Here is a 27,138-nt window from a genome sequence, read left to right on the forward strand (position 1 = left end):
CTTGATGTTTGATCATAAATTGTGATAGCCATAAAGTGGATAATCACTAGGTAACTGCCCGATTTTGCAATCTGTTTTGCGACCATTGTTAAACAAATGCAGTAGACATTAAGTGAATCCGTTGTTGCTGTGGAGAGGTTTTTTGCTGGAAAATGGAAGTAAACTCCCGTGTTGCTTAGTGCTGGCATTTCCAGTCTCCAATTACTGTCAATAAAGGAGGATTTCCCGAACAGCTAGTCCTTGTTTAGTGACTGCCTCATTTAGCGAGCCTAGCAGGTTTGCCAAGGAGTGACAAGGAAATCTGAAATCGGATCATAAGCATAGTTGCAGTTTGACTTAGCAACCGCTTTACTTAGCAGTTGAGGCACCCGTCCCAATTATATTGATAAACAAGGACTACAGGTAGTCCTCGCCTTACGACCACAATTGAGCCCCAAATTTCTTTTGTTCAGCAAGTGCATTTTGCCCCAATTTATGACTTTTCTTGTCCTGTTGTCAAGTGGTTCAGTTAGTAACATGGTTGATAAGTGAATTTGGCTTCCCCCTTGGCTTTGTTTGTCAGAAGGTTGCAAATTAGGATCATATGATCCCGGGATTCTTCAACTGTCATAAAAAGAAATCAGTTGCCAACCGTCCAAATTTTGATCACATGACCACGGGGATGCTGCAACGGTCGTAAGTGCAAGAAGTCACAAGTTACTTTTTTCACTGCTGTTATAACTTTGAACAGTCACTAAACAAACTGTCATAAGTCAAGGACTACCTGTACGTATAAGCAGGTCATAAGCAAACAAGCAAAACTTTTTCTCCTCAAAATCTTCTCTGTCCATGATTTTAATTTTAGAAATTAGGCCGGCCTAATTTTTGCAACCTTACGGAGTTAGAAGTTTGCTCTTTCGAAAAAGAAAGGCACGTGTGCTAAATTTGGACATGAGGTGTCGGATTCTGTCTGTTGTATGTCCATTCCCACCTTTCCTCCTTTTCGGTCAAGCCCAAAACTTTGAGGGTATCAATCCCAGTTTGCTTCTTTTCTTCCTGTAGATTGCCAACATCCTAGACAGTCACGCCGCCACCTTAAACCGCAAATCGGAGCGTGAGGTTTTCTTCATGAACACTCAGAGTATTGTGCAGCTGGTTCAAAGGTGAGTGTGACCACAGAGGTGATCCTTGGCAAAATCTGAACGGGGAAACCAAACGATAGGCTGCTTTGTGATAGAATCCAGTCTCTACCCCGATAATAAATAGTTAAGGCCCTACAACTGGGTCTACGACAGGGGTGTTAAACTCAAGGTCCGCGGGCCAGATTCGGCCCGCGGGGTGCTTAGGTCTGGCTCACGGGGCCACCCTGGAAACAGCGGACTGGCCCATGGTGCCTCTGCCAGTGAAAATGGAGCTCGGGAGGGCTGCACACAGTCCTCCCAGGCCCTGTTTTCAGCCTGGACCAGGAGTGAAATCCAGCAGGTTCTGACAGGTTCTGGAGAACCGGTAGCGGAAATTTTGAGTAGTTTGGAGAACCGGCAAATACCACCTCTGGCTGGCCACAGAGTGGGGTGGGAATGGAGATTTTGCAATATCCTTCTCCCAGGAGTGGGGAGGGAATGGGGATTTTGCAGTACCCTTCCCCTGCCACGCCCATCAAGCCACACCCACAGAACCGGTAGTAAAAAAAAAATTGGATTTCACCACTGGCCTGGACAGTCAGAGGGCTGCAGGAGACTGTGAAAACGGAGCTTGGGGGGGGGGCTGTTGTGGCCCACTCAGGCTCAGTGCCTGTGTCCCCCCCCCCCAGGGCTCCATTTTTGCTAGCAGAGGGCTGCAGGAAGCAGTCATGGTTGAAAATGGGCCCCGGGGGGGGGCACATGTAGCCACTCTGGGCTCTGTTTTCGCTGGCCGAGGGCTGCAGGAGGCCATCCAAGTAGAAAACAGAGCTTGGGGGGGGGGTTGCGTGCGGCCCTCCCCCCCAGCTCTGTTTTCGCTGGCAGAGGGCTGCAAGAGGCTGTTGTGGCTGAAAACGGGGCCCGGGAGGATTGCGCACCCCCCTCCAAGCTCCGTTTTTGCTGGCCGAGGGCTGCAGGAGGCCATCCATTTTTTGTTGGCTCCGTTTTTGTTGGCAGAGAGCTAGCAAAAAAGAAAAGGAAGGGAGAAAGGAAGGAAGGAAGGAAAGTTCTGCCTTATCACTTGGCCACCAGCATATGGGCAAGGCCCCTCTGAAGGACAAGGGTTTGACGCTCTCCCTGGTCTGGCCTTCCTCCACTGGAGACAATAGATCCCCTCAGCCCCACCCAGGCCACCACAGGTGCCCCCGACACGAGTGATTTTGAGTTCCTCCCCCTGAGGTCAAATACAACCCTGATGCAGCCCTCAATGAAATCGAGTTTGACACCGCTGCTCTAGACGAATCCTGGAAGCGTGTTTACAATTCAACCATGATGTCGAAGCTTATCTGCTTCAGTCTTTTCATCAGAGGGGGGGTCTGTTACAGATACCGAAGTGGCATCCGAGGTCACATGAAGGCAGTCGTGATGGATTTGCTTCGGCAGTACCTCAAGGTGGAAACTCAGTTCCAACATGGTAGGTCATCTCAATTCAGGATTTTGAATTTTTGAACAAGGGTGGTTGGCATGAGGGATATTGACAACAGGGAAGAAGAAGCTGTAATCCAGTGTTTCTCAACTTTGGAAGCTTGAAGACGGGTGGACTTCAATTCCCAGATTTCCCCAGCCAGCGCTGCTGGCTGGGGGATTCTGGGAATTGAAGTCCACCCATCTTCAAGCTACAAAGGTTGAGAATCACTGCTGTAATCAGTCAGGCCGCCAGATGGCAGCCTTGTACTGGGATGTCAAAGCCCAAAAAGGCTTTGCCAACTCAAATTGTTCTTTTCTAAAGGATGGTTAACTTTCACCAGCGGTGTCAGGCAGGCTGGTTAACCGTAGTCTAGTGGGAGAGCTTTTAGAGCTGATTTCCCATTACCCTTGACCCGGGGTAACAGCCGTTAGAATGGTTAGCCCTTCCCTCTCCATATTAGCACTTCGAGAGCATTGCAAGTGCTTTTGCTTCAATTTAAAGTATCCATCTCTGCCTCCTCCCCATCCACCCCATTTCAGTTAGTTCTTCAATACTGTCTGCGTGAGCCATGAATACGAACTCTTGGCAAACAGTCTTTCAGAGGAACATTTATCCACAAACCTTATCTCGCTTGGAAAGCTGCCAGATAGCTGGTTTTCAAATGCAGGGCAAGGCAAAACTTGGCACAGAATCTTTTATAGTCACAAACAGAACTTTCCACTCTTGAAATAACCGAACGAACAAATTGTTTCCTGCAAAAGTCCCTTCCCCATTTGTTCCTCTTTTGATTCCTATGGGAGGGGCCAGTCACCTCCAAGGTGTGGCTTTACTTCCAAGTCAACCCTGCTTTCTTAGTTGTTCTTGTCTTCTGGCAACTCTGCACATGCACACATTGGGAACAGGCTCCAGCTGTTCCTCTGCCTCACTGCTGTCTAGCTCCCTCTCTGCCTCTGACGCAGAGCCCTCGTCCGAGCTTTCCCCAGCCCCCAGAACTGGCCCAAGTTCCTTCCCAACCTCCTCACTGTTTGATTCTGTGTTGTGGTCCGCCAGCAGCCTGTGGAGCTGGCAGCGGAGTCGGACAGCGATGAGGCTGAGGAAGAACATGGGCCAGTCCTGGAGGCTGGGGAAGGCCCGGTTGAGGGCTCTGCGTCAGAGGCAGAGAAGGGGCCAGGGCCATCGGGGAGTGAGGTGCGGACTCCAGAGCCTCCAGAGCCTGATAGGAGTGAGGCAGAGGAACAGGAGGAGCCTGTTCCTAATGCACGCATGAGAAGAGCTGCCAGAAGGCAAGAGCAGCTCAAGCAAAGAGGACAACTTGGGAGTAAGGCCAAGAGATGATTGGCCCCTCCCGTAAGGCTTAAAACAGACCAGCAACGACATTTGGGCTTTGCCGGAAAACAACATTGGTAGCTTCATCTTCTTCTTCTTCTTCATCTACATCTTGTATTTATTTTTGTATCTGGGACTTCTGAACGTTTGCCAAGAAAGGCCTTCGGCAGTTTGCCTAATTGGACCAAGGTTTGCGACAGGACTGAGGAATTTGTGTTGGGAGGAATTTGCTTTAATTTAGTTGAACGACGCTGGGAATGAAGTCATTCTCAGCTGTTCGAATAAAGTTTGTTTGTTTTTTCACTGACTGATTTTCCTACTACTTACTTGGGCCTGGGTCACAACACTCTGCTGCCAGCTCCACTGGCCACTGGCAGGCCACAGCACTCAGAACGCTCACAGCAGCATCTTAACCATCACGTCACCCTTCTTATAATCAAGCATCTCTTATTTAATATATGTCATATTTGGCTTTTTGATTGCAGGTCACTATGATAAGTGCGTCTTTGCTCTTCGAGAGGAGAACAAAAGCGATATGAACACTGTGCTCAACTACATCTTTTCCCACGCCCAGGTGACCAAGAAGAACCTCCTTGTGACAATGCTCATTGTAAGTGAAGCTCTCGGGCACAATTTCTTTCACGCTCTTTAGCGAACCATTTGAAATATAACCGAGAGTTGTACCTAGGAGTTTTAAAAAGGGTATGATCGATCTGTAGTAATGACTCATTTCAGATTTAAAGCCGTGGGGCGGAACTGCTGATACTAGAGCAGGCCTACCATTTGGCACTCAATCTCAACAGCTTGAACATGGGTCTCACAGAATTCCTCAGCCAGAATTCTGGAAGTTGGAGTCTACATATGTTTATTTAACAGTGTCGTGGCCGCTGGCAGCAGAGTCGGACAGTGAGGAGGTTGGGGAGGAACTTGGGCCAGTCCTGGAGGCTGGGGAAAGCTCTGATGACGGCTCCGCGTCGGAGGGAGAAAGGGAGTTAGACGGCAGTGAGGCAGAGGAACAGCTGGGGCTCGTTCCCAGTGTGCGTATGCACAGAGCTCCCAGAAGACAAGAACAACTCAGAAAGCAGGGTCGACTCGGGAGTAAAACCACACCTTGGAGGTGATTGGCCCTTCCCATAGAAAATAAAAGAGGAGCGAACAGGGAGTGGGCTTTTGCAGGAAACAATTTGTTCATTCCGTGACTCTGAGAGACTCTGTGCCAAGTTTGGCCTTGTACTGTGTTTGGAAACGAGTTACGTGGCAGCTTGCCAAGCGAGATAAGATGTGTTGAGAAATATTCTTTTGAAAAACTGTTTGGACAGGCCTTGCTGACTGTGAATGAACGGAATTCACAATCATGTAAATAAAAGAGGTTTTGCCGGGACCAATTCCTGCCTGTTAAGGGAGCCTAGGTCAGAACAAACAGAATAGCAGAAATATAGAGTTGGAAGGGACCTTGGAGGCCTTCTAGTCCAACCCACTGCTCAGCCAAAAACCTCCAGTGATGGAGTGATATCTATCTATTTATCAAACTTGTATGCCACCCAATTCACCTACGGGCATTCTTGTCACTACTATTGTTTTAAAATGCCACAACTAGGACTAAGTATGATCAGTGGTCACTGGAAAGGGGAATGGAATAGATTTCTTCGGAGAATACTCTTTATGTGTCAGCAATTTAGTACAGTTTCTACCTGTTTGGGCCTAGAAGAATGTTTATATACATTATTATGCACTCTGCTAAATAAAAATAACAACAAAGTTGTAGGTCAGTGTTTCTCAACTTCAGCACCTTTAAGATGTGTGGACTTCAACTCCCAGAATTCCCCAGGCAAAATCCCTGGGAGTTGACATCCACACATCTTGAAGTTGCTGCCTGGGGAATTCTGGGAGTTGAAGTCCAAACATCTTGGTTGCTGTCTGAGGCATTCTGGTAGTTGGAGTCCACCCATCTTAAACTTGCCGAGATTGGAAAAAAACACTGCTGTGGAATACATGGATCAGCACAATCCGCAAAGATATATCAAAAGACAATTTGAAATGCGAAAGACAAAATTCTCCACTTTGAAAAGATGAAAGGGGGAGAAATTTGGCTTCCCCTTCAAAACATTGGACTGTTTTCCCTATGGAAGAACAATTATTTAGAGCAGGAGTCTCCAACCTTGGCAACTGTAAGCCTGGAGGACTTCAACTCCCAGAATTCCCCAGCCAGTTGGCTGGGGAATTCTGGGAGTTGAAGTCCTCCAGGCTTACAGTTGCCAAGGTTGGAGACCCCTGGTTTAGAGTATCACCTGCATATTATAACTGCGTGTTAAGCAGCTGTTTTAATAGCATTAACCTTTTCAAACTGGATAGCCAGACTTGGTCCTCGTTTTGCATTCTTTATGCCTTCCCCCTAAAATTCACCAACCGCAGCCATCCGCCATTCTTGAGGTCTGATAATAATCTCTTTATTTTGCCTCAGAATGTCTCATTTAAACATTGGACCGGAGGTGCTGAGGCAACTCTTCTGGGTTGGCCACTGATGTCCTTCAAATCTCCAATCCCATCTTTTTCAACTAAAAGGACAAAAGCAGATAATGCCTCTCCCTTTTCCTATGACCTGGAGGAGTAAAAAATATTGGTCTACGCCCCGTATTTTTAAAATATAGTTGAGCTGAAGAAAAATGCCTTATTTATGTAGCCTGTGGGAGAGTTAACCCCGGGATTGATGGCCTCCATCACATCACTGTCTGCGTCATGCGTTCAAAGATGCTAATTGATAGAGTTGAGCTTCCCAAGCCTCTTCTGCATCTTTTTCTCTCTTTTTGCTCAAGATGTGGTGCATTTGGTAGAAATGGATTTGCCCAGCTAAAACTTTAAACAAGAGACTGTTTTTTCTTCTTGCGGGCAAACACGTATCTTACAACAGCCGATACGTGATGGCTATACATACCGCTATGGTCTTACTTAAATACTAATCCGTGCAATATGAAGATCTCTCTCTTTCTTACACACACACACACACACACACACTCACACTCCCTTCACCTCCTTCCCTTTTTCCAGTCTTCCTCCCATCCCCCTTTCCCCCTTTCCTCATTCGCCTTCCCTCTCCTCTCTTCCCCTCTCCTCTCCTCTCTTTTGCTTCTTCTCTTTTTTCTTTCCCTTCTTTTTTATTCTTGTCTGTTTCCTTCCCATGCTTTCCCCCTCCCCTCCTCTCTCCTCTCTTCCTTCTTCTCTTTTTATTTCTCTTTTTTATTCTTCTTTATTTCCTTCCCATGCTCTCTCCTCTTTCTCTTTTTCTTTCCCTTCTTTTTATTCTCTGTTTCCTTCCCATGCTCTCTCATCTCCTCTTTCTCTTTTTCTTTCCCTTCTTTTTCTTTTCTATTTCTTTCCCATCCTCTCCTCTCCTCTCCTCCTTCTCTTTTTCTTTCCCTTCTTTTTATTCTCTATTTCCTTCTCATGCTGTCCTTTCCTCCTCTTTTCCTTTCCCTTCTTTTTATTCTTCTCTATTTCCTTCCCATGCTCTGCTCTGCTCTCCTCCTTCTCTTTTCCTTTCCCTTCTTTTTATTCTTCTCTGTTTCCTTCCCATGCTTTCTTCCTTTCCTTTCCTTTCCTTTCCTTTCCTTTCCTTTCCTTTCCTTTCCTTTCCTTTCCTTTCCTTTCCTTTCCTTTCCTTTCCTTTCCTTTCCTTTCCTTTCCTTTCCTTTCCTTTCCTTTCCTTTCCTTTCCTCTTTTTTTTCCTTGCCATGTGATTGTAAGTAACGCTTGCCTTAAGAATCTCATTATTTGAACACGGAGCCATATTTCCTCTGAGAATTCTGGAGTAGCTTTGAGCTGAGGCTGTTCATTTCTCAAGTAATCATGCCGGCATGATGGAGAGAAAAAATGGCAGCTGTTCGCAGCTCAGGCCTTCAATTTTCTTCAGAGTCCAGTCACTCAAGTGTGTAATTACATGGGGGTGCTGGAGAGGCGTTAGGCCTTGTCAAAGAACACGTCAGAGGCTTCGCACACCGCCTTTGCCGATCGGGGCAGGCTGAAAGCTGGGGAACGCTGCTGCGTGCCTTGCATTTTTTGGGGTATCTGTGTTGGTGAATCCTTCTTGCCAGGATGGGGTTTTAAACTGCTTTTCCATTTTGGGGTGGTCCACCTCTATAGTCCTTCTGAGGGCTTTCCAGCAGGAACCACTGCCGTTTTCCATAAGTCTGGTGGAAGAGCTGCTACAGATTGAATCTAGAGTCACTTCTATTGGAGTGACTTACAGCTATTCCTCCACTTACGACCACAGTTGAGCCCCAAATTTCTGTTGTTAGAGCAAGACAGCGGTTAAGTGAGTTTTGCCCCCCATCTTACGACCTTCCTTGCCACCATTATTAATCATGGCAGTTGTTAAGTGAATCTGGCTTTCAAATTCCTTTAGGGAAAACAAGAGTTTCTTTGTTTTCTTTTTCTTTTTATATATATTATATAAATTATATATATTGTTTTTTATTATACATTTTCCTTTATTTTACATCACGTTTCCATTTTTGCAACGAGAGTGTACTGTCTGTATCAAGTCTCTTTTAAGTATACATAGTATTATATACCATGATTATAACCATTATTCTCATAATTGTACAATGTAGTCTCTTTTAAATATACATAATCTTGTACGTCTTCGTTAATAACCGTTATCCTCATAATTATCCCTTAGCACTCTATACACTTGTCACTCTCTATATTTTAATCTATAGTCAAGTACAGTCCAATGGTAATATTACTTATAGTATCTATGCTTATATCTATCTATCTATATATGTATTTATTTCTACTTTGTTAATCTTCTTTCGTTATTAAGAGTTTCTTTGTTTTCTTGGTAGGATCAGTTGTGTGGCCGGGATCCAACATTGACGGATGAGCTGATCAACATTCTGACGGAACTGACCCAATTGAGTAAGACCACCAACGCCAGAGTGGCCTTACGAGCTCGCCAGGTAACAGATAAATAAGGGTGAATGTCTATGGAGGTTCTCAGTCATCCAGATCATAATTCTCCTGAAGGTGCTTTTTTAGGAGGTGACTGTACTTTCTTCTTTTTCTTTGAAGACATTTCGCTTCCATTCCCCACCATCCAGTCAGAGCTGAAGAAGCTTCTTGGATGAGAAGCGAAATGTCTTCAAAGAAAAACAAAGTCCAGTTGCTTAACAGCAGTTAAACCCTAACCCTGCAGCTGTTAAGTTTAATAACATGGTTGTTAAGTGAATCTGGCTTCCCCGTTGACTTTTGCTTATCAGAAGGTCACAAAACGTGATCCCATGATCCCGAGACACAACAACCGTCATCAATATGAATCAGTTGCCAAGCGTCTGAATTTTTTTTTAATAAAGTTTTTTATTTTTATTTCTCATAAACACATTTACATGTACAGTCATTTCCATCATTTTTCATTCATCTTTTCTTTTAACTTTCATTTTTCATTTTTACTTTTTCGGGGCTGCTCTTTTACCCTTTACCTTTACTCCAACCTTTCTTCTTCTCCTCCCCTTCTCTTCCTTCCTCTCTCTCCTCCTACTTCCTTCGTTCTTTCTCTCCTTCTCTTTCCTACTTTCCCTTCTCTTCCCCCACTCCTCTCTTCTTCCCCCCTTCTAACCTTCTCCTCTACTCCTCTTTCCCCTCCCTTTTCTTCCTCTCCTTTTCCCTTTCTTCTTTCTCCTCTCCTCTTCTCTCTTCTCCTCTCTTCTCCCTTCCTCTCTCTCTCTCTACTCCTTCCCCTCTCTCCTGTTGTTTCCCTTTAAAGTTCAATCTAAAGTGGTATTCGAGCAGCCCCGATTTTCTAATTATCTTTATTCTCATTTCAATTTCTTATTCAATTATTATTTACTTTTATTTCATCATTTGTGTACATTTTTATAATATCTCACTTTTTCCCTTTTAGCCCCCCCTCCCCTTTCTCCTTTTACTTGACATCATCTAGGTATCTATTTTTCTAATTGTTTTCTCCCATCTATTCTCTATCTATTTTATTTCTATATCCTTATTCATATTTCTTTTCTAACCAATCATAAAATTTATCCCATGTCTTGAAATACCAAGCGTCTGAATTTTGATGATGTCACCATGGAGATGCTGAGACGGCCATAAGTGTGAAAACAGCCATGAGTCACTTTTTTTCAGTGCTGTTTTAACTTTGAACGCATGGTTGTAAATCAGTTCTTGTCACATCCCTTCTCCTGATCTTCCCATAAGTTTCTTGTGGCTCTATAGCCTGGTGGCCTGATGACCTTAAGCTAGGACAGTAGGAAAAGAACATCTCATGTTCAGGAGCATCTGATGAAGAGATTCAATTACTCAACTTCCCCCTTGTTTCTCTGGGGCAGTGTGTTCTGTCCCCGTCCCACACGCACACACACCAACAGACGTCCAAGAGTTAAATACCAAACCAGCCGACAAAATCCTTTTCCTTATGATAACGGAACTTGGCAGCAACCTAGTGGCTGCCTGCCAAGAGTTTATTACTCACGAAGGGAAGAGATAACTTCTCTCCGCTTCTGGTACATCAAAGTAAAATGCTCAATAATTACAGAGTCAATCAAGTCCAAATATAATCCAGCAAAGTCTATAGCAAAAGTCCGGCAATGCAGAATGGCATGGAAGCTTTCAGCTTTGTTCGTCACAAGGCTTGACTGGCCACCACGCTCCCTTTTATACCCTGTGGGGTGTGGTCCAGTGACTCAGCCTAATCTCTGGCACGCCTTTTCTTCTGTTGCGCGCGCTTATCTCTGTGATGCTGTCGAGGATCCAGCCAAGACTCATTTCCCTCATCACTGTCCACCTGTGGCTGCATGGACGTGCTTGGGCCCGGCCCTATCTCTTGCCCTTCGGCGGACACCGAAGGCATTGCCAAAGAGGAGGGTCCTGGAGAGGGAGGCCTTGCCAACTCCTCTCCTTCACTCTCGGAGTCCTCTCCTGCCGATGACACAGGCTCAGGTAACGGAGCCACAACACTGTGTCCTATTTCGCCCAGTGTCATTTTCTGGCACCCAACTGGCAACCTGTGTGCCCTGGGACTGGTCTGAAAGACATACGGTGTTTCCCCGAAAATACGACCTACCCCGAAAGTAAGCCCTAGCTTGATTTTTACACATGTGCCCAATATAAGCCCTACCCCCCAAATAAGCCCTAATTAAGACCCCGTCCACTCCAGGGTACATGAGTAAAAATTAAGCTGGGATTGGGATGTGGTGGTGGAGCTGCCCTACTACTTACCTTCGGACAGTTGCAGCCAAGCCTCACACACCCCGACACTTGCCTCGCTGGCCCATTTCTTCTGCAGATCGGTCCAGAGCTCTGTTATCGGCTGCAGAGGCCTTCAGGCAGTGGTGGGATTCAGCCAGTTTGCACCACTTGGGGAGAACCAGTTGTTAACTTTCTGAGCAGTTTGGCGAACTGGTTGTTGGAAGAAATCATTAGGGCAGAGAACCAGTTGTTAAATTATTTGAATCCCACCACTGCCTTCAGGAAAGCCTTGTTGGCCTCGCCAGCTGCAGAAGAAGTTCCTGAAGGCCTCTGACAGCGAAAAGGATGCATTTTCAAGTGTCGTGAGTCAGTGGATGACATCCCCTGAAAATAAGACCTGGTGCCTTTTTTTTTGGTGGCAAAAATATAAGACAGGGTCTTATTTTCAGGGAAACAGGTAGTACAAATCACAGGAGCAGAAGACAAAACATATTGCTTCAACTTCGGCAAGAAAACCCCAACTCACTGTAAGAAGAAGCAGAGGTCTTCGTTAATGGCTCCCCCCAGGGCGGTTGAATTTTTCCTTTCTTTTCCAGATTCAAATAAAACCTTGATTTGTGTGTTTTTTTTCCCCCTGCCCCTTTCTTAACTTTCCCCTTTCGCATTCCAATTTAAATGCCAACTCTGTACCTGGAGAGCTCTCCACTGCTAGCGACTTTTCTGTATAATTAAAATAGCGTGGATGCGGGGAAAGAGATGAATCTAATTGTCTCTCAATAATTCTACCCCGGTGGAAGCTTCCTTTTTTTAAAAAAAAATCCCGTCGTTCTTTTCGTTTCCATTCTAGAAATTGGAAAGCAAGGGAAAAAAAGAAGGAAAGAAAAAGAAAAGGAGGCAAACATGCATTTTCGTGTTTTTTTTTTTAATCCTAATGTAGGTAGTCCTTGATTTACAACAGTTCATTTAGTGACCGTTCGAAATTACAGCGGCACTGAAAAAAGTGACTTGTGACCATTGCAACATCCCCATGGTGCCATGATCAAAATTCAGATGTTTGGCAACTGACTGATCTTTACGACGGTTGCAACAGAAATTTACAACAGAAATTTTGGGCTCGATGAGGGTCATAAATTGAGGGCTACCTGTAATTAGAGGCCGAAGAAATGAGGCACCTAGATTTTTGTATAATGTGTCCAAGGTAGGACAATTTGAGCCTGGTTATTTGTGCTCATGGGTTCATTTGTTTGAAAATCCATTTGTTTTCTTTTTTGGCTATCCAAGAATTTTCTCCCAGCGCTAAAGTTAAAAAGCATCAATACTCTTTCGATGTTGCTTCTTAAAAAAGTCCAACTTTTGGCTTGGGAAGTTGGGCTGCTACCTGTACAATTCTAATCTTTGCAGGAATAGACACCTCGTGACATCCAAATATCTTCCCCAAGGCCTTCTGTGCCACCCCATAGCTTTATTATTCTTTATATTATTCATGATGTACAATGACCATAAAGGCTTTGAATTAAAACCAGGCCTGATCCTGAATCCCAACTTTGAAATTCCTCAGTTTCACACTTTCCAGTCCCTGAGTAACATTCGTACAACCTGCAACTTTTTGTTTCCTGCTTTAGGTGCTCATTGCTTCCCACCTGCCTTCCTATGAACTCCGTCACAATCAGGTGGAATCCATCTTCCTCTCGGCCATCGACATGTACGGACACCAGTTCTGCATTGAGAATCTGCAGGTAAGGAAGATGATGGAGCTTTGGGTCGAATTGTAAAAATCAAGCATTTTTGTGATTATTTTTCAGAAATCCTACAGGTAAAAAAAGGTATACAGGTATACTCAACTTACAACAGTTCACTTAGTTCACTTAAAACAATTACTACCAACCTGCCTTCCATTGAGGACCTGTATACTGCATGAGTCAAAAAGAAGGCTGTGAAAATATTTACAGACCCCTCACATCCTGGACATAAACTGTTTCAAATCCTACCCTCAAAACGATGCTATAGAGCACTGCACACCAGAACATCTAGACACAAGAACTGTTTTTTCCTGAACTCCATCACTCTGCTAAACTAATAATTCCCTCAACACTGTCAAACTGTTTACTAAGTCTGCACTACTATTAATCTTCTCATCGTTCCCACCACCCATCTCCTTCCACTTATGACTGTATGACTGTAACCTTGTTGCTGGTATCCTTATGATTTATATTGATACTGTTTCCTATGACTATCATTGAGTGTTGTACCTTATGATTCTTGACGAATGTATCTTGTCTTTTTATGTACACTGAGAGCATACGCACCAAGACAAATTCCTTGTGTGCCCAATCACACTTGGCCAATAAAGAATTCTATTCTATTCTATTCTAGTCACCATTCGAAGTTATGACACTGAAAAAAGTGACTTGTGGCCATTTTTCACATTTATTTATTTATTGGTTTGATTTATATGCCGCCCTTCTCCGGAGACAGGGCGGCTTACAGTGCGTTAAGCAATAGCCTTCATACTTTTGTATATACCTGATTAGTAGGGCTTTCGCCCCCCCCCCCAAGCGGTGTTCTTTTTTATACAAAGTCAGCTTATTGCCCCCACAATCCGGGTCCTCATTTTACCTACCTCGAAAGGATGGAAGGCTCAGCCAACTTATGACCGTTTCAGCATCCCCATGGTTACGTGACTTACATTTGGATGCTTGACAACAGACCACATTTATGACGGTCGCAGTGTCCCTGGGTCACGAGATCTCCTTTTGAAACCTTCTGATAAGCAAAGTCCATGGGGAAGCTGTGAGAAGAGAAACTTCCCTAGAGAAAACTACCAAAAAGAAAATAGCCACAGTTCAGCCAACTTCAGGGTTGACACAGGGATTCACTTAACAACCATGGCAAGAAAGGTCATAAAACGGGGCAAGCCCTGCTTAACAACTGTCGCATTTAACAAAAGAAGTGTTGGTTTCAATTCTGGTCATAAGTCAAGGATTACCTGTAAAGAGGGCGATTGGGAAGAGGCGCATCCAGTACGGACACTCAGACAGAGATGCAGTGGACATCCTGCTCTGTAGATAAGCATAGTGTTGTGACTATTAAATGAAACACACTTCCAAAAAACAAACAGATTTTATTAAAACAGCTGAGAATTAACGTATTCCAAATTAAACGAAAGCAAATTTCTCAAAACACTATTCTTCAGTTTATCTCTGACCTTGGGATAATTAGGCAAACTGCCAAAGGCTTTTCTTGGCAACAGTTCAGGAACAGAAGACGCTGACAAGAAAGAAATACATCCAAACACGAAGCAAATCTCTCAACGGTTGTTTTCCGGCAAAGAGGCCAAGAGCCATTGCTGGTCTTTTAAGCTTTATGGGAGGGGCCAATCATCTCTTGGCCTTACTCCTGAGTCGTCCTCTCTGCTTTATCTGCTCCTGCCTTCTGGCAGCTCTTCTCATACGTGCACTAGGAACAGGCTCCACCTGTTCCTCTGCCTCTCTGCTGTCAGCCTCTGGAGGGTCCGAAGTCTGCACATCACTCCCTGATGGCCCTGCTCCCATCACTGCCTCCGACGCAGAGCCCTCATCCGGGCCTTCCCCAGCCTCCAGGACTGGCCCATGTTCTTCCTCAGCCTCATCGCTGTCTGACTCCGCTGCCAGCTCCGCAGGCTGCTGGCGGACCACAACACATATCTCCTAGGGCTTGGCAGCAAAAATGAATTATATACGGTGTTTTTTTTTAAAACAAACAAGCAAATGTTTGCTTACATAAAGCAGTCCTCGACTTATGACCACAGTTGGGAACAGAATTTTCATTGCTAAACAATGTTAAGTGAGTCACATCCGATTTTACCATCACTTTGTTCACGGTTGTTAAGTGAATCCCTGCAGTTCTTAAGCGAATCGTACAGTCCTTAAGCGAATCTGGCTTCCCCATTGACTTTCCTTGTCTGGAGCCAGCTGGGAAGATCACACACAACCCCAGGATGCTGCAACTGTTGTAGATGCATGCCAGTTGCCAAGCTCCCCAATTCTGATCAGGTGATCCTAGGGATGCTGTAACGGTTGTAAGTACGAGGATAGGTTGTAAGTCAGTGCCCTTGTAGCTTCAAATGGTTGTGAGTTGAGGATTATCGATATAAACAAACATTTACAAGATCGTAAGAAAAACCTTTATATCTGCTTGTGCCGTTTCTTATGTGAACAGTTGGCCCAGCCACTGGTTTTGAGGCAGAAAAAAAAATAAATTGAAATTCTGTGGTTAAAAGGAGAAAAAACGTATCTTCTCTTTTCCTCTCCCCCAGAAACTTATCCTTTCCGAGACTTCCATCTTCGATGTGCTCCCCAACTTCTTCTACCACAGCAACCAGGTGGTGCGAATGGCAGCTCTGGAGGTGAGTAGCAATAGCACTTCGACTTATATACCGCTTCACAGTGCTTTATACAGCCCTCTCTAAGCGGTTTACAGTCAGCCTATGCCCCCTCCACCCCCAACAATCTGGGTCCTCATTTTACCCACCTCAGAAGGATGGAAGACTGAGTCAACCTTGAGCTGGTCAGGATCGAACTCCTGGCAGTGGGCAGAATTAGCCTGCAATAGCCATAGCAATAGCACTTAGATTTATGTACAGCTTCATAGTGCTTTACAGTCCTCTCTAAGTGGTTTACAAAGTCAGCATTTAATCCTGCCTTTATTATTTTTATAAATAAATCAAGGTGGCGATCATAACTAATATTCCTTCCTTCTCCTATTTCCCACCCAATGAAGTAGGAAGGTAGGTTGGGCTGAACTGGTCCAAAGTTTCCCAGCTGGCTTTCATGCCTAAGGCAGGACTAGAACTCATTGTCTCCTGGTGATTGGCTCAAAATCAACTAGCCGGCTTTTATGCCTAAGGCTGGACTAGAACTTTCAGTCTCCTGGTGATTGGTCCAAAGTCATACAGCTGGCTTTCATGCCTAAGGCGGGATTAAAACTTTCAGTCTCCTGGTGATTGGTCCAAAGTCATACAGCTGGCTTTCATGCCTAAGGCGGGACTCAAACTCACAGTCTCCTGGGGATTGGTCCAAAGTCATACAGCTGGCTTTCATGCCTAAGGCGGGATTAAAACTTTCAGTCTCATGGTGATTGGTCCAAAGTCATACAGCTGGCTTTCATGCTTAAGGCGGGACTCAAACTCACAGTCTCCTGGGGATTGGTCCAAAGTCATACAGCTGGCTTTCATGCCTAAGGCGGGATTAAAACTTTCAGTCTCATGGTGATTGGTCCAAAGTCATACAGCTGGCTTTCATGCTTAAGGCGGGACTCAAATTCACAGTCTCCTGGTGATTGGACCAAAGTCATACAGCTGGCTTTCATGCTTAAAGCGGGACTCAAACTCACAGTCTCCTGGTGATTGGACCAAAGTCATACAGCTAGCTTTCATGCCTAAGGTGGGACTCAAACTCTCCATCTCCTGGTGATTGGACCAAAGTCATACAGCTAGCTTTCATGCCTAAGGCGGGACTAGAACTTTCAGTCTCATGGTGATTGGTCCAAAGTCATACAGCTGGCTTTCATGCTTAAGGCGGGACTCAAATTCATAGTCTCCTGGTGATTGGTCCAAAGTCATACAGCTGGCTTTCATGCTTAAGGCGGGACTCAAACTCACAGTCTCCTGGTGATTGGACCAAAGTCATACAGCTAGCTTTCATGCCTAAGGCGGGACTAGAACTTTCAGTCTCTTGGTGATTGGACCAAAGTCATATAGCTGGCTTTCATGCCTAAAGCGGGACTCAAATTCACAGTCTCCTGGTGATTGGACCAAAGTCATACAGCTGGCTTTCATGCTTAAGGCGGGACTCAAACTCACAGTCTCCTGGTGATTGGACCAAAGTCATACAGCTGGCTTTCATGCCTAAGGCGGGACTCAAACTCACAGTCTCCTGGTGATTGGTCCAAAGTCATACAGCTAGCTTTCATGCCTAAGGCGGGACTCAAACTCTCCATCTCCTGGTGATTGGACTAAAGTCATACAGCTAGCTTTCATGCCTAAGGCGGGACTAGAACTTTCAGTCTCATGGTGATTGGTCCAAAGTCATACAGCTGGCTTTCATGCTTAAGGCGGGACTCAAATTCATAGTCTCCTGGTGATTGGTCCAAAGTCATACAGCTGGCTTTCATGCCTAAGGCGGGACTCAAACTCACAGTCTCCTGGTGATTGGTCCAAAGTCATACAGCTGGCTTTCATGCTTAAGGCGGGACTCAAATTCACAGTCTCCTGGTGATTGGACCAAAGTCATACAGCTGGCTTTCATGCCTAAGGCGGGACTCAAACTCACAGTCTCCTGGTGATTGGACCAAAGTCATACAGCTGGCTTTCATGCCTAAGGCGGGACTCAAACTCACAGTCTCCTGGTGATTGGTCCAAAGTCATACAGCTGGCTTTCATGCCTAAGGCGGGACTCAAACTCTCCATCTCCTGGTGATTGGACCAAAGTCATACAGCTAGCTTTCATGCCTAAGGTGGGACTAGAACTTTCAGTCTCTTGGTGATTGGACCAAAGTCATACAGCTGGCTTTCATGCCTAAGGCGGGATTAAAACTTTCAGTCTCCTGGTGATTGGTCCAAAGTCATACAGCTGGCTTTCATGCTTAAGGCGGGACTCAAATTCACAGTCTCCTGGTGATTGGTCCAAAGTCATACAGCTGGCTTTCATGCCTAAGGCGGGACTCAAACTCTCCATCTCCTGGTGATTGGACCAAAGTCATACAGCTAGCTTTCATGCCTAAGGCGGGACTAGAACTTTCAGTCTCTTGGTGATTGGACCAAAGTCATACAGCTGGCTTTCATGCCTAAGGCGGGATTAAAACTTTCAGTCTCCTGGTGATTGGTCCAAAGTCATACAGCTGGCTTTCATGCTTAAGGCGGGACTCAAATTCACAGTCTCCTGGTGATTGGACCAAAGTCATACAGCTGGCTTTCATGCTTAAGGCGGGACTCAAACTCACAGTCTCCTGGTGATTGGACCAAAGTCATACAGCTGGCTTTCATGCCTAAGGCGGGACTCAAACTCTCCATCTCCTGGTGATTGGACTAAAGTCATACAGCTAGCTTTCATGCCTAAGGCGGGACTAGAACTTTCAGTCTCTTGGTGATTGGAGCAAAGTCATATAGCTGGCTTTCATGCCTAAAGCGGGACTCAAATTCATAGTCTCCTGGTGATTGGACTAGTGGTGGGTTTCAAAATTTTTTACTACCGGTTCTGTGGGTGTGGCTTGGTGGGCGTGATGGGAAGGATACTATAAAATCTCCATTCCCTCCCCACTCCAGGGGAAGGATACTGTAAAATCCCCATTTCCTCCTGATCAGCTGGGACTTGGGAGGCAGAGAATAGATGGGGGCAGGGCAGGTCAGAATTTTTACTACCGGTTCGCCGAACTACTCAAAATTCCCGCTGCCGGTTCTCCAGAACTGGTCAGAACCTGCTGAAACCCACCTCTGGATTGGACCAAAGTCATACAGCTGGCTTTCATGCCTAAAGCGGAACTAGAACTCTCAATCTCCTAGTTTCTAGCCAGATGCCTTAATCCCTAGAAAAATAACATATTATGGCCTGTAGATGTCTGATCGACAAAAACCAGAAGCTTATAAAAATGTAAGGAAAGTACTTTTGTCTCCCTGAAAGGAGTTATCCGGGCATCACTGCCCTTGAAGCAACCTGAGATCTTTTCAGAGGTGACCTCTTGGTGCGACACAATGAAATTAAGGGGGGCGGGGGAGAAGGAAGCGTGTGACGGGGATACAGGGTTCAAGGCGGCTCAGCATTAAATTAGTGACTAGAATCTCACTGCTCAGGCTGATTCTCAAATCACCTTTCCCTCTTTTGTCACACTCCACCTCTCGGCTGTCATCACCACGTCTTTTAACAGCAGGTTCTCTAGGCTCAGTAGCTGAGGTGTGAAGAAGTCTTCCCCTTTGTCTGCTTTTCTTCGTACGGCACACAGCCACGGGGCCAGCTGGCATAAGGTGTACGGCTGACTGGAAGGCCCTCAAACGGGAGCCAAAAAACTCTCAAGGGGGGGCAAAGATATTGGCTGTTGAAATAGCTGACTGTTGCCTTCACTTGTGAAGACATCATGCTTAATGAGAACTGCCGTACAGGTAGTCCTCGACTTATGACCACCATTGAGCCCAAAACGTCTTTTGCTAAGTGAGACATTGGTTAAGTGAATTTTGCTCCATTTTACGACCTTTCCTGCCACCATGGTTAAGTGAATCACCGCAGTTGTTAAGTGAGTCACCCAGTTGTTAAGTGAATCTGGCTTCCCCGTTGACTTTGCTCGTCGGAAGGTCGCAAACGGGGAGCACAAGATCCCTGGGACATGGCAACCGTCATAAATACAAATCGGTTGCCAAACGTCTGAATTTTGATCACTTGACCATGGGGGATGCTGCAAGTGTGAAAATTGGTCACAAGTCACTCTTTTCAGTGCCGTTGTAACTTTGAATGGTCATTAAATGAATCATTTTTCAGTGCCGTTGTAACTAAATGAACTGATGTAAATCGAGCACGCCCTGTAGTAGGGGGTTAAAGGGCTGGATTAGGAGCGGGCAGACCCAAATTAACAAAAAATAACAATAACAGAGTTGGGATGGACCTTGGAAGTCTTCTACTCCACAGGTGTCCAATTCGATTGCGTCGCATGACGTATCACCACATTTTTGCCTTTGCAGAGCCAGGGTGGGTGTGGCCTGCTTGTGACGCATCCGGCTCGCGGGCTGCCAGTTTGACAGGCCTGTTGTAATCCAACAGAGGTGATCACATGACCTTGCAACCATCATAAATATGAGACACTTGCCAAAGTCCAAATTTTGATCACTTGACCATGGGGATGCAGCAACGGTCACATGTGTGAAAAACGGTCATGAGCAGAGGTGGGTTTCAGCAGGTTCTGACCAGTTCTGGAGAACCGGTAGCGGAAATTTTGAGTAGTTCGGAGAACCGGTAAATACCACCTCTGACTGGCCCCGCCCCCATCTATTCTCTGCCTCCCAAGTCCCAGCTGATCAGGAGGGAATGGGGATTTTGCAGTAACCTTCCCCTGGAGTGGGGAGGGAATGGAGATTTTACAGTATCCTTCCCTTGCCACGGCCACCAAGCCACGGACACCAAGCCACGCCTACAGAACCGGTAGTAAAAAAATTTGAAACCCACCACTGGCATGAGTAACTTTTTTCGGTGCCATTGAATGGTCACTAAATGAATTGTTGTATGTTGAAGACTACCTGTATTGTAAGGCTAAGTTAACAAAACCTTGCAACTCTAAAAGTTCAAATCTCCCACCGTCCCCTATACAGCCTGAGAAACTAGGGAGGGTCCCTAATGTTCCTCTTGCCCTGTCTACTGTCTAGCTGTGGGCTACACTCTCTCATCTGACTGTTCTTTAGCCAGCAATCCTTCCCTCCCTCCCCCTCCACCATCCTTCAAGGTCATCCCTATATACCAGGGATTTCCAAACTTGGCCATTGTAAGACTTCTGGACTTCAACTCCCAGAATTCCCCAGCTGGAATTCTGGGAGTTGAAATCCACAAGTCTTAAAAATGGCCAAATTTGGAGACCTCTGCTAGATACCATTACAACTGATGTGCTCTTAAGCTGGGTCTAACCCTCCATCGAGGAACAGGATGTTTGAACACCCAACGCGCCCTTCAGACATGTTTCCTTTTCCACCCCAGGTGTATGTTCGGAGGGCATACATCGCCTACGAGCTGAACAGCGTCCAACATCGCCAGTTGAAAGACAACACGTGCGTGGTGGAATTCCAGTTTATGCTCCCGACGTCACATCCAAACAGGTTAGACTTTAAAATGAAGGTATTTCTAAGGGATTTGGAAGAAGGGGCAAAGGGGGGGGGGATTTGAAAAGATTTCACCTGGACTTGGGGGGTGGGGGGCACGCTGGGAAGTAAGAATTTTAATCCCCTGTGTTACGTCGTGTTGTGGACCCCCATGTTGAAAACCATGAGTTAGATGTGGCATTATTCCTGGTTCATAATGTGTCAGTGGTTTTCAAATTGTTTTATTTATTTATTTGACTTTACGAGTTGTCTTCTGCAGTGGACTCTCTTATGTGTGAAAGACTCTTTACGTGCAGCAACATAAATTGGCTACTGGGCCAATTTGGGGGGAACGGCTGACATCTGAATGTAGTCCCTTAGTTCCTTAGCAGCCGAAGATTTTGCGAATGAGGGTTTGAAATTTCTTTCTACACCAATCCACCCAGGTTGCTAAGGGGTCTGCCTAAAGAGGCACCAGGTTTATACAGGTAGTCCTCGACGTACGACCACAGTTGAGCCCAAAAGTTCTGACGCTAAGGGAGACATTGGATCAAATGAGTTTTTGGCCCATTTTACAACCTTTCTTGCTACTGGTTGTTAAGCGAATCGCTGCAGTTGTTAAGTTAAGTCACCTGGTTGTTAAGTGAATCTTGGCTTCCCCCTTGACTTTGCTTGTCAGAAGGTCACAAAAGGGGATCACATGATCCCCGGACCGTCATAAATAGGAGTCAGTTGCCAAGCATCTGAACTTTGATTAAATGACCATGGGGACGTTGCACCGATCGTAAGTGTGAAATGTCGTAAGTCACTTTTTTTCAGTGCTGTTGTAACTTCAGATCAGTGGTAGGTTGCCCCCCGGTTCTATAGTAAAACCGGTGGGAGGCTCCGCCCCTGACCCTGACCCCATGAAAATGCTTCTGTGCATGTGCAGAAGCTTCTGCGCTTGTGCGCGGCCCCGTTGCGAACCGGTAGTAAAGGTAAATAGAACCCACCCCTGCTTCAGATGGTCACTAAATGAATTTTTTTTTTTTAATTTGATTTATATGCCGCCCTTCTCCGGAGACTCAGGGCGGCTTACAATGCGCTAAGCAATAGCCTTCATACTTTTGTATTTTTATACAAAGTCAGCTTATTGCCCCCATAAACTGGGTCCTCAATTTACCTACCTTAGAAAGGATGGAAGGCTGAGTCAACCTTGAGCCTTGGTGAGATTCGAACCTGCAGTAATTGCAGGCAGCTGGTCTTAATAACCAGCTTAATAACAGGGTGCCTTAGACCATTGTACTACCAAGGCTCTTCTTGCTGTAAGTCGAGGACTACCTGTATTGAAACCCTTCCTCCTTAAAAAAAAAAAATTGAAAGAAAGTAAAAGAAATTCTAGGTTCTCAAACAAATGAACAACCTTTGGCATCTTTCCAGCTTTGCAACTTTAACAAAGCCTTCCAGGAAAACCTCCTTCTATGGAAACACAGTTTACAGGTAGTCCTCGAGTTACGACCATAATTGAGCCCAAAATTTATGCTGCCAAGTGAAACATTTGTTAAGTGAGTTTTGCCCCATTTTACGACTTTCCTTGCTGCAGTTGTTAAGGGAATCATTGAGTTTGTTAAGTTAATAACATGGTTGTTAAGCGAATCTGGCTTCCCCCATTGACTTTCCTGGTCAAAAGGACACAAAAGGGAATCACGTGACCTCTGGATACTGCAAGCGTCATAAATATAAACCAGTTACCAAGCATCTGAATTTGGATCGTGCGACCATGGGGATGCTGCAGTGGTTTTAAGTGTGGGAAATGGTCGTAAGTCATTTTTTTTGAGTGACGTTGTAACTTTGAATGGCCATTAAATGAACTGTTGTAAGTCGAGGACTACCTGTATATGACAAAGTCATAAAAGTGAAGATGATTTCCTAGATTGTATGGTGAGAAATTGGGAGGGCTGGTTGTGTCACTCGCTCTGGATCCTTAAAAAATTGAACAAGTTTATTTTTATAAGCGACAGCATTTTATTGGGTAATTCTTAAGTCATGTAGAGGTAGTTCTTGACCTGTGTCCATAATTGAGCCCAGTGCTAGGGTCGTAAGTTTTTGCAGTTACAAATTGAGGCATCATGTGTCATGATTCAAAGCTATGGCCATTTTGATGATGGTTGTGAATAGAACAGAACAGAACAGAACAGAACAGAACAGAACAGAACAGAACTGAACTGAACTGAACTGAACTGAACTGAACTGAACTGAACTGAACTGAACTGAATTAAACTGAATTCTTTATTGGCCAAGTGTGATTAGACCCACAAGGAATTTGTCTCCAGTGCGTAAACTCTCAGTGTACATACAACAAATAGTGATACCGTGTTTCCCCGAAAATAAGACCCTGTCTTATATTTTTTTTGAACCCTGAAATAAATGTTTGGCCTTATTGCTATGCACTCAAAAGCCCGATTGGGCTTATTATCAGGGGATGTCTTATTTTGGGGGAAACAAGGTAGATCATTATCATAGTCATTGTAAAAATACATTCATCACAAAACATTAGATACAACACTTAGTGATATTCATGGATATACTAAATAAGCAATCAACATAAATCATACTAGGATAACTAATTAAACAATTTAAATCGTAAGATGCAAGCAAGAAAGTTATAGTCATAAGAAGATAGGTAATAAGGAAGATGAGAATAATGATGGTAATACAGCTTTACTAAATAGTTTGAGAGTGTTGTGGGAATTACCGTATTTTTCGGAATATAAGACGCGCTCCCCCCCCAAGTGGGTGGAAATGTCTGTGTGTATTATAGAGCGAATATTGCGGCGGGGGGGAGGGGGTTGGTGCGATGCTGATCAGCTGTTCTAGGTGGCGGGGATCGCCGCCACCTATCGCCTCTGCCTGTTTGCCGCCACCCGATTGCAGCGATCCGCGGGCCGTGGTGAATCCCCGCCGCATAGAACAGCTGATCGGTGGTATTCTAGGAGGCCGATCCAACCGCCAATCAGCTGCTCAGCAGCGAAGGCTCCAGTGTTCCCCGGCGGTGTCAGCAGCTCAGCTTAGTTGACCGGTCAATTGTGGTCATAAGTCGAGGACCACCTATATAAGACGAAGGAGAGGAACCTCTATTTGGCTTTCAAGATTCTGTCATTTTATTCTTGAACAATAGAGTTTTGGCAGTTCTTCTGAAGTCCTTGGAAGGGCTGAAAAAGTTTGACTTTCTGCTTCAGAGTGGTGTAGAGCAGGGATCCCTAACCCCCGGTACTTGGATTGGCACGCGGCCGCAACATGCCAGAAACTGGGCAGTGCAAACAAACGAAGCCCCATCTGTGGGATGCAGGCAGAATGGGAAATCGTGTCCCCTCCGGTCCGTGGAAAATCCTCCCTCCACGGAACCGGTCCATGGTGACCAAAAGGTTGTAGAGTACATCACTGTCTTGCTTGCCTCTGGCCACTAGGTGTCACTGTTGATCCACCACGAGGTAGCCCACTCATACAAGACCCAACCAGCCCTCTTGAAAGGCATCTCCTCTTCCTTTGTTTTCCCCAAATATCCTTTGCCTTTTATTCCATCCTCCTCCTCGTTTAATGTTTGGGAGAATTGGTTGAGGAGGCCTGGTCTCGCTTCATTGAGAATCCATCAGTACATCTCACGAAATGGGTTCGCCCCCCCTCTCCTTCCCTTTTCCTCCTCCTCTCTTCAAAAATCTGCTTTTGCCTGAAATGAATGAGTCCTCAAAGCTCAGCTGCACAAAAATCTCTCTGCAGTGATATAAATGGGCCATTGAATTTGGTCTCATCTGTTCTCTTCATCTCAACAATATTTGCAAATAATTGCATGCTATTTTGGAGGTCCGTCGGCCACCCAACGACGCACTCTTGCCCTCCCCCTTCCCCCCTCCCCTCTTCCCATCCATTGATATCATTCCTCTCTCTCTCTCTCTCCTTTGGCCTCTCCCCCCATCCTCTTCTTCCCCCCCTCCCCTCCCCATTGTTTGCCGTAGCTTTTGAGAGAGGCTTTGATGTTCCCCAGCATCTGGATTATTGTGCCAAGCCAAGTTGAAAAAATCAAGTTCTATTAAAGGATTGGATCCAGCCTTCCTTAACCCCACCAGAGAGAGATGAGTTGTCTTAATTCTTTTGGAAGAATGATCCCTTGCGGGCTTTCAACATTGGCTAGGCTAGATAATCCAAAGAGGGTGGGATCACCCTGTACATTTCCCTCTGGCTTCAGGTACAGCTGGATCTCTATGAAAATTTTGGTCGCCACGATGTAAAAAAGATGAGGGGACTCTAGAAAGAGTGCAGAGAAGAGCAAGAAAAAGAATTAGGGGACCGGAGGCTAAAACATATGAAGAATTGCAGGAACTGGGCATGTCTAGTTTAATGAAAACTGGGTCGTTGGTTCCATTGTCAAAAACTGCTTTTATTCTTGGAGAGCTGCTTCTCACATTCAATGGGAATTTGGCTCTCTATCATTTAAATCAGGGGTCTCCAACTTCAGCAACTTTAAGGACTAGGGGTGTCATTCTGCCTGAGGAATTCTGGGAGTTGATGTCCACAAGTCTTAAAAGTTGCCGAAGTTGGAGACACCTCTGATTTAAATCCAGTGATCCATATCCCATTAGGATATCCATATCACATATAAAGAACAGTTGCTGGAACTGGGTATGGATGAAAAGAAGGACTAGGGAAGACATGATAGCCATGTTCCAATATCTCAGGGACTGCCCCAAAGAAAAGGGAGTCGAGCTATTCTCCAAAGCACCTGAAGGCAGGATAAGAAGCAACTGATGGAAACTAATTAAGGAGAGAAGCAACTTAGAACTAAGGAGAAATTTCCTGACAGTTAGAACAATTAATCAGTGGAACAACTTGCCTCCAGAAGTTGCGAATGCTCCAACACTGGAAGTTTTTAAGAAGATGTTGGATAACATTTGTCTGAAGTGGTGTAGGGCTTCCTGCCTAAGCAGGGGGTTGGACTAGAAGACCTCCAAGGTCCCTTCCAACTCTGTTATTCTATTCTACTCTAAAGTTTGAACTGATGATGTCTTACGGAGGGAAATTTGGAAATTCGACTGACATCTCCTTCTGGTTTTCAGAAGGCAGAACAGACAGCCAAAGCCAAAGACCAGGTTACACTTAAAATCTTTGCCCTGTGGCTCTTCTAGAAAATCTAGAAAAGGAGCCTGAGTTACGCGCACCCCATCCTTGAGAAATTTACGAACGCATCGAGAAAGGCTAAATGATGCAAATGAGGCTCATTTGCAACCCCCCCCCCCTTTTTTTTTTACTGAGATCATTCTGGTTTGCTAGCTGAGAGAGGGGACAGAAACTGTCCTGAAGTTTTTCACACGGGTGCCAAAAATTCGTACCTTCTTGCCATTTTTTATTATTGTTCTGTAGACCTCTGGATTTTTTTTAAAAAATTTTTTATAGCTGTGGATTTTATTTTTTTTTAAAAGAGGAAATAAATGCTGGGATTTATTAAGATTTACAAAATCTTAAACAATGTATTTGGGGAGTGATGCCTATTCAGTGCTTCTAGCGAGGTGGTGCTAAGTGTCTGTTGTTGGTGGGTTTTTTTTTAATGGAAGTTTGAATATGGTCCTTACAGGTGGACCATATGGACTTACGACCACAGCTGAGCACAGAATTTCTCTTGCTAAGCAGGGCAGTGGTTAAGTGAGCTTTGTCCCATTTTACAACCTTATTTGCCACTCTTAAGCAAATCACTGCAGTTGTTAAAAGAATCATCCGGTCGTTAAGCGAATCTGGCTTCGCCCTTTGACTTTGCTTGTTGGAAGCTGGGAACGTTATAAATGGTGATCATGTGATCTTGCGGCAGTACAACCGTCATAAGTACATGCCAGTTGCCAAGCACCTGAATTTTAATCACATGACCATGGGGAAATGTTATAATGGTTGTAAGTCTGAAAACTGGTCATAAGTGACTTTTTGAGTGCCCTTGTAACTTCAAGCGGTCACTAAATGAATGGTTGTAAATCAAAGACTATCTGTACCGGTAATCCTTGACTTAACAACAGTGTGTTTAGTGACTGTTCAAAGTTACAATGGCACTGAAAAAATGTGACTTATGATGGTTTTTCACAGTTACAATCTTTGCAACAGCCCCAGGATCACGTGATCAAAATTCAGGTGCTTGGTAACTGCTTCATATTTATGACCATTGCTGTGTTCAGGGTTACATGATCCCCTTTTGTGACCTTCTGACACGCAAAGTCAATGGGGAA

General features: G+C 45.1%; 1 protein-coding gene across 8 annotated transcripts in view; it reads left to right on the forward strand.

The window, feature by feature from the left end:
* ACACA (acetyl-CoA carboxylase alpha) overlaps positions 1-27,138 on the forward strand; it is a 280,148-nt gene that overhangs the window by 92,212 nt on the left and 160,798 nt on the right. For all 8 annotated transcript variants that reach the window (XM_087883446.1, XM_060693230.2, XM_087883447.1 and 5 more), the window contains 7 exons: positions 1,042-1,142; positions 2,483-2,571; positions 4,377-4,501; positions 8,733-8,846; positions 12,711-12,824; positions 15,383-15,472; positions 20,796-20,914. In XM_087883446.1, the coding sequence (XP_087739572.1) occupies positions 1,042-1,142; positions 2,483-2,571; positions 4,377-4,501; positions 8,733-8,846; positions 12,711-12,824; positions 15,383-15,472; positions 20,796-20,914 (752 nt within the window). The remainder of the gene's footprint in view (positions 1-1,041; positions 1,143-2,482; positions 2,572-4,376; positions 4,502-8,732; positions 8,847-12,710; positions 12,825-15,382; positions 15,473-20,795; positions 20,915-27,138) is intronic.

Source organism: Pantherophis guttatus, chromosome 1 (genome assembly GCF_059756535.1).
Source record: "Pantherophis guttatus breed Tessera chromosome 1, ASM5975653v1, whole genome shotgun sequence".
NCBI lineage: Eukaryota > Metazoa > Chordata > Lepidosauria > Squamata > Colubridae > Pantherophis > Pantherophis guttatus.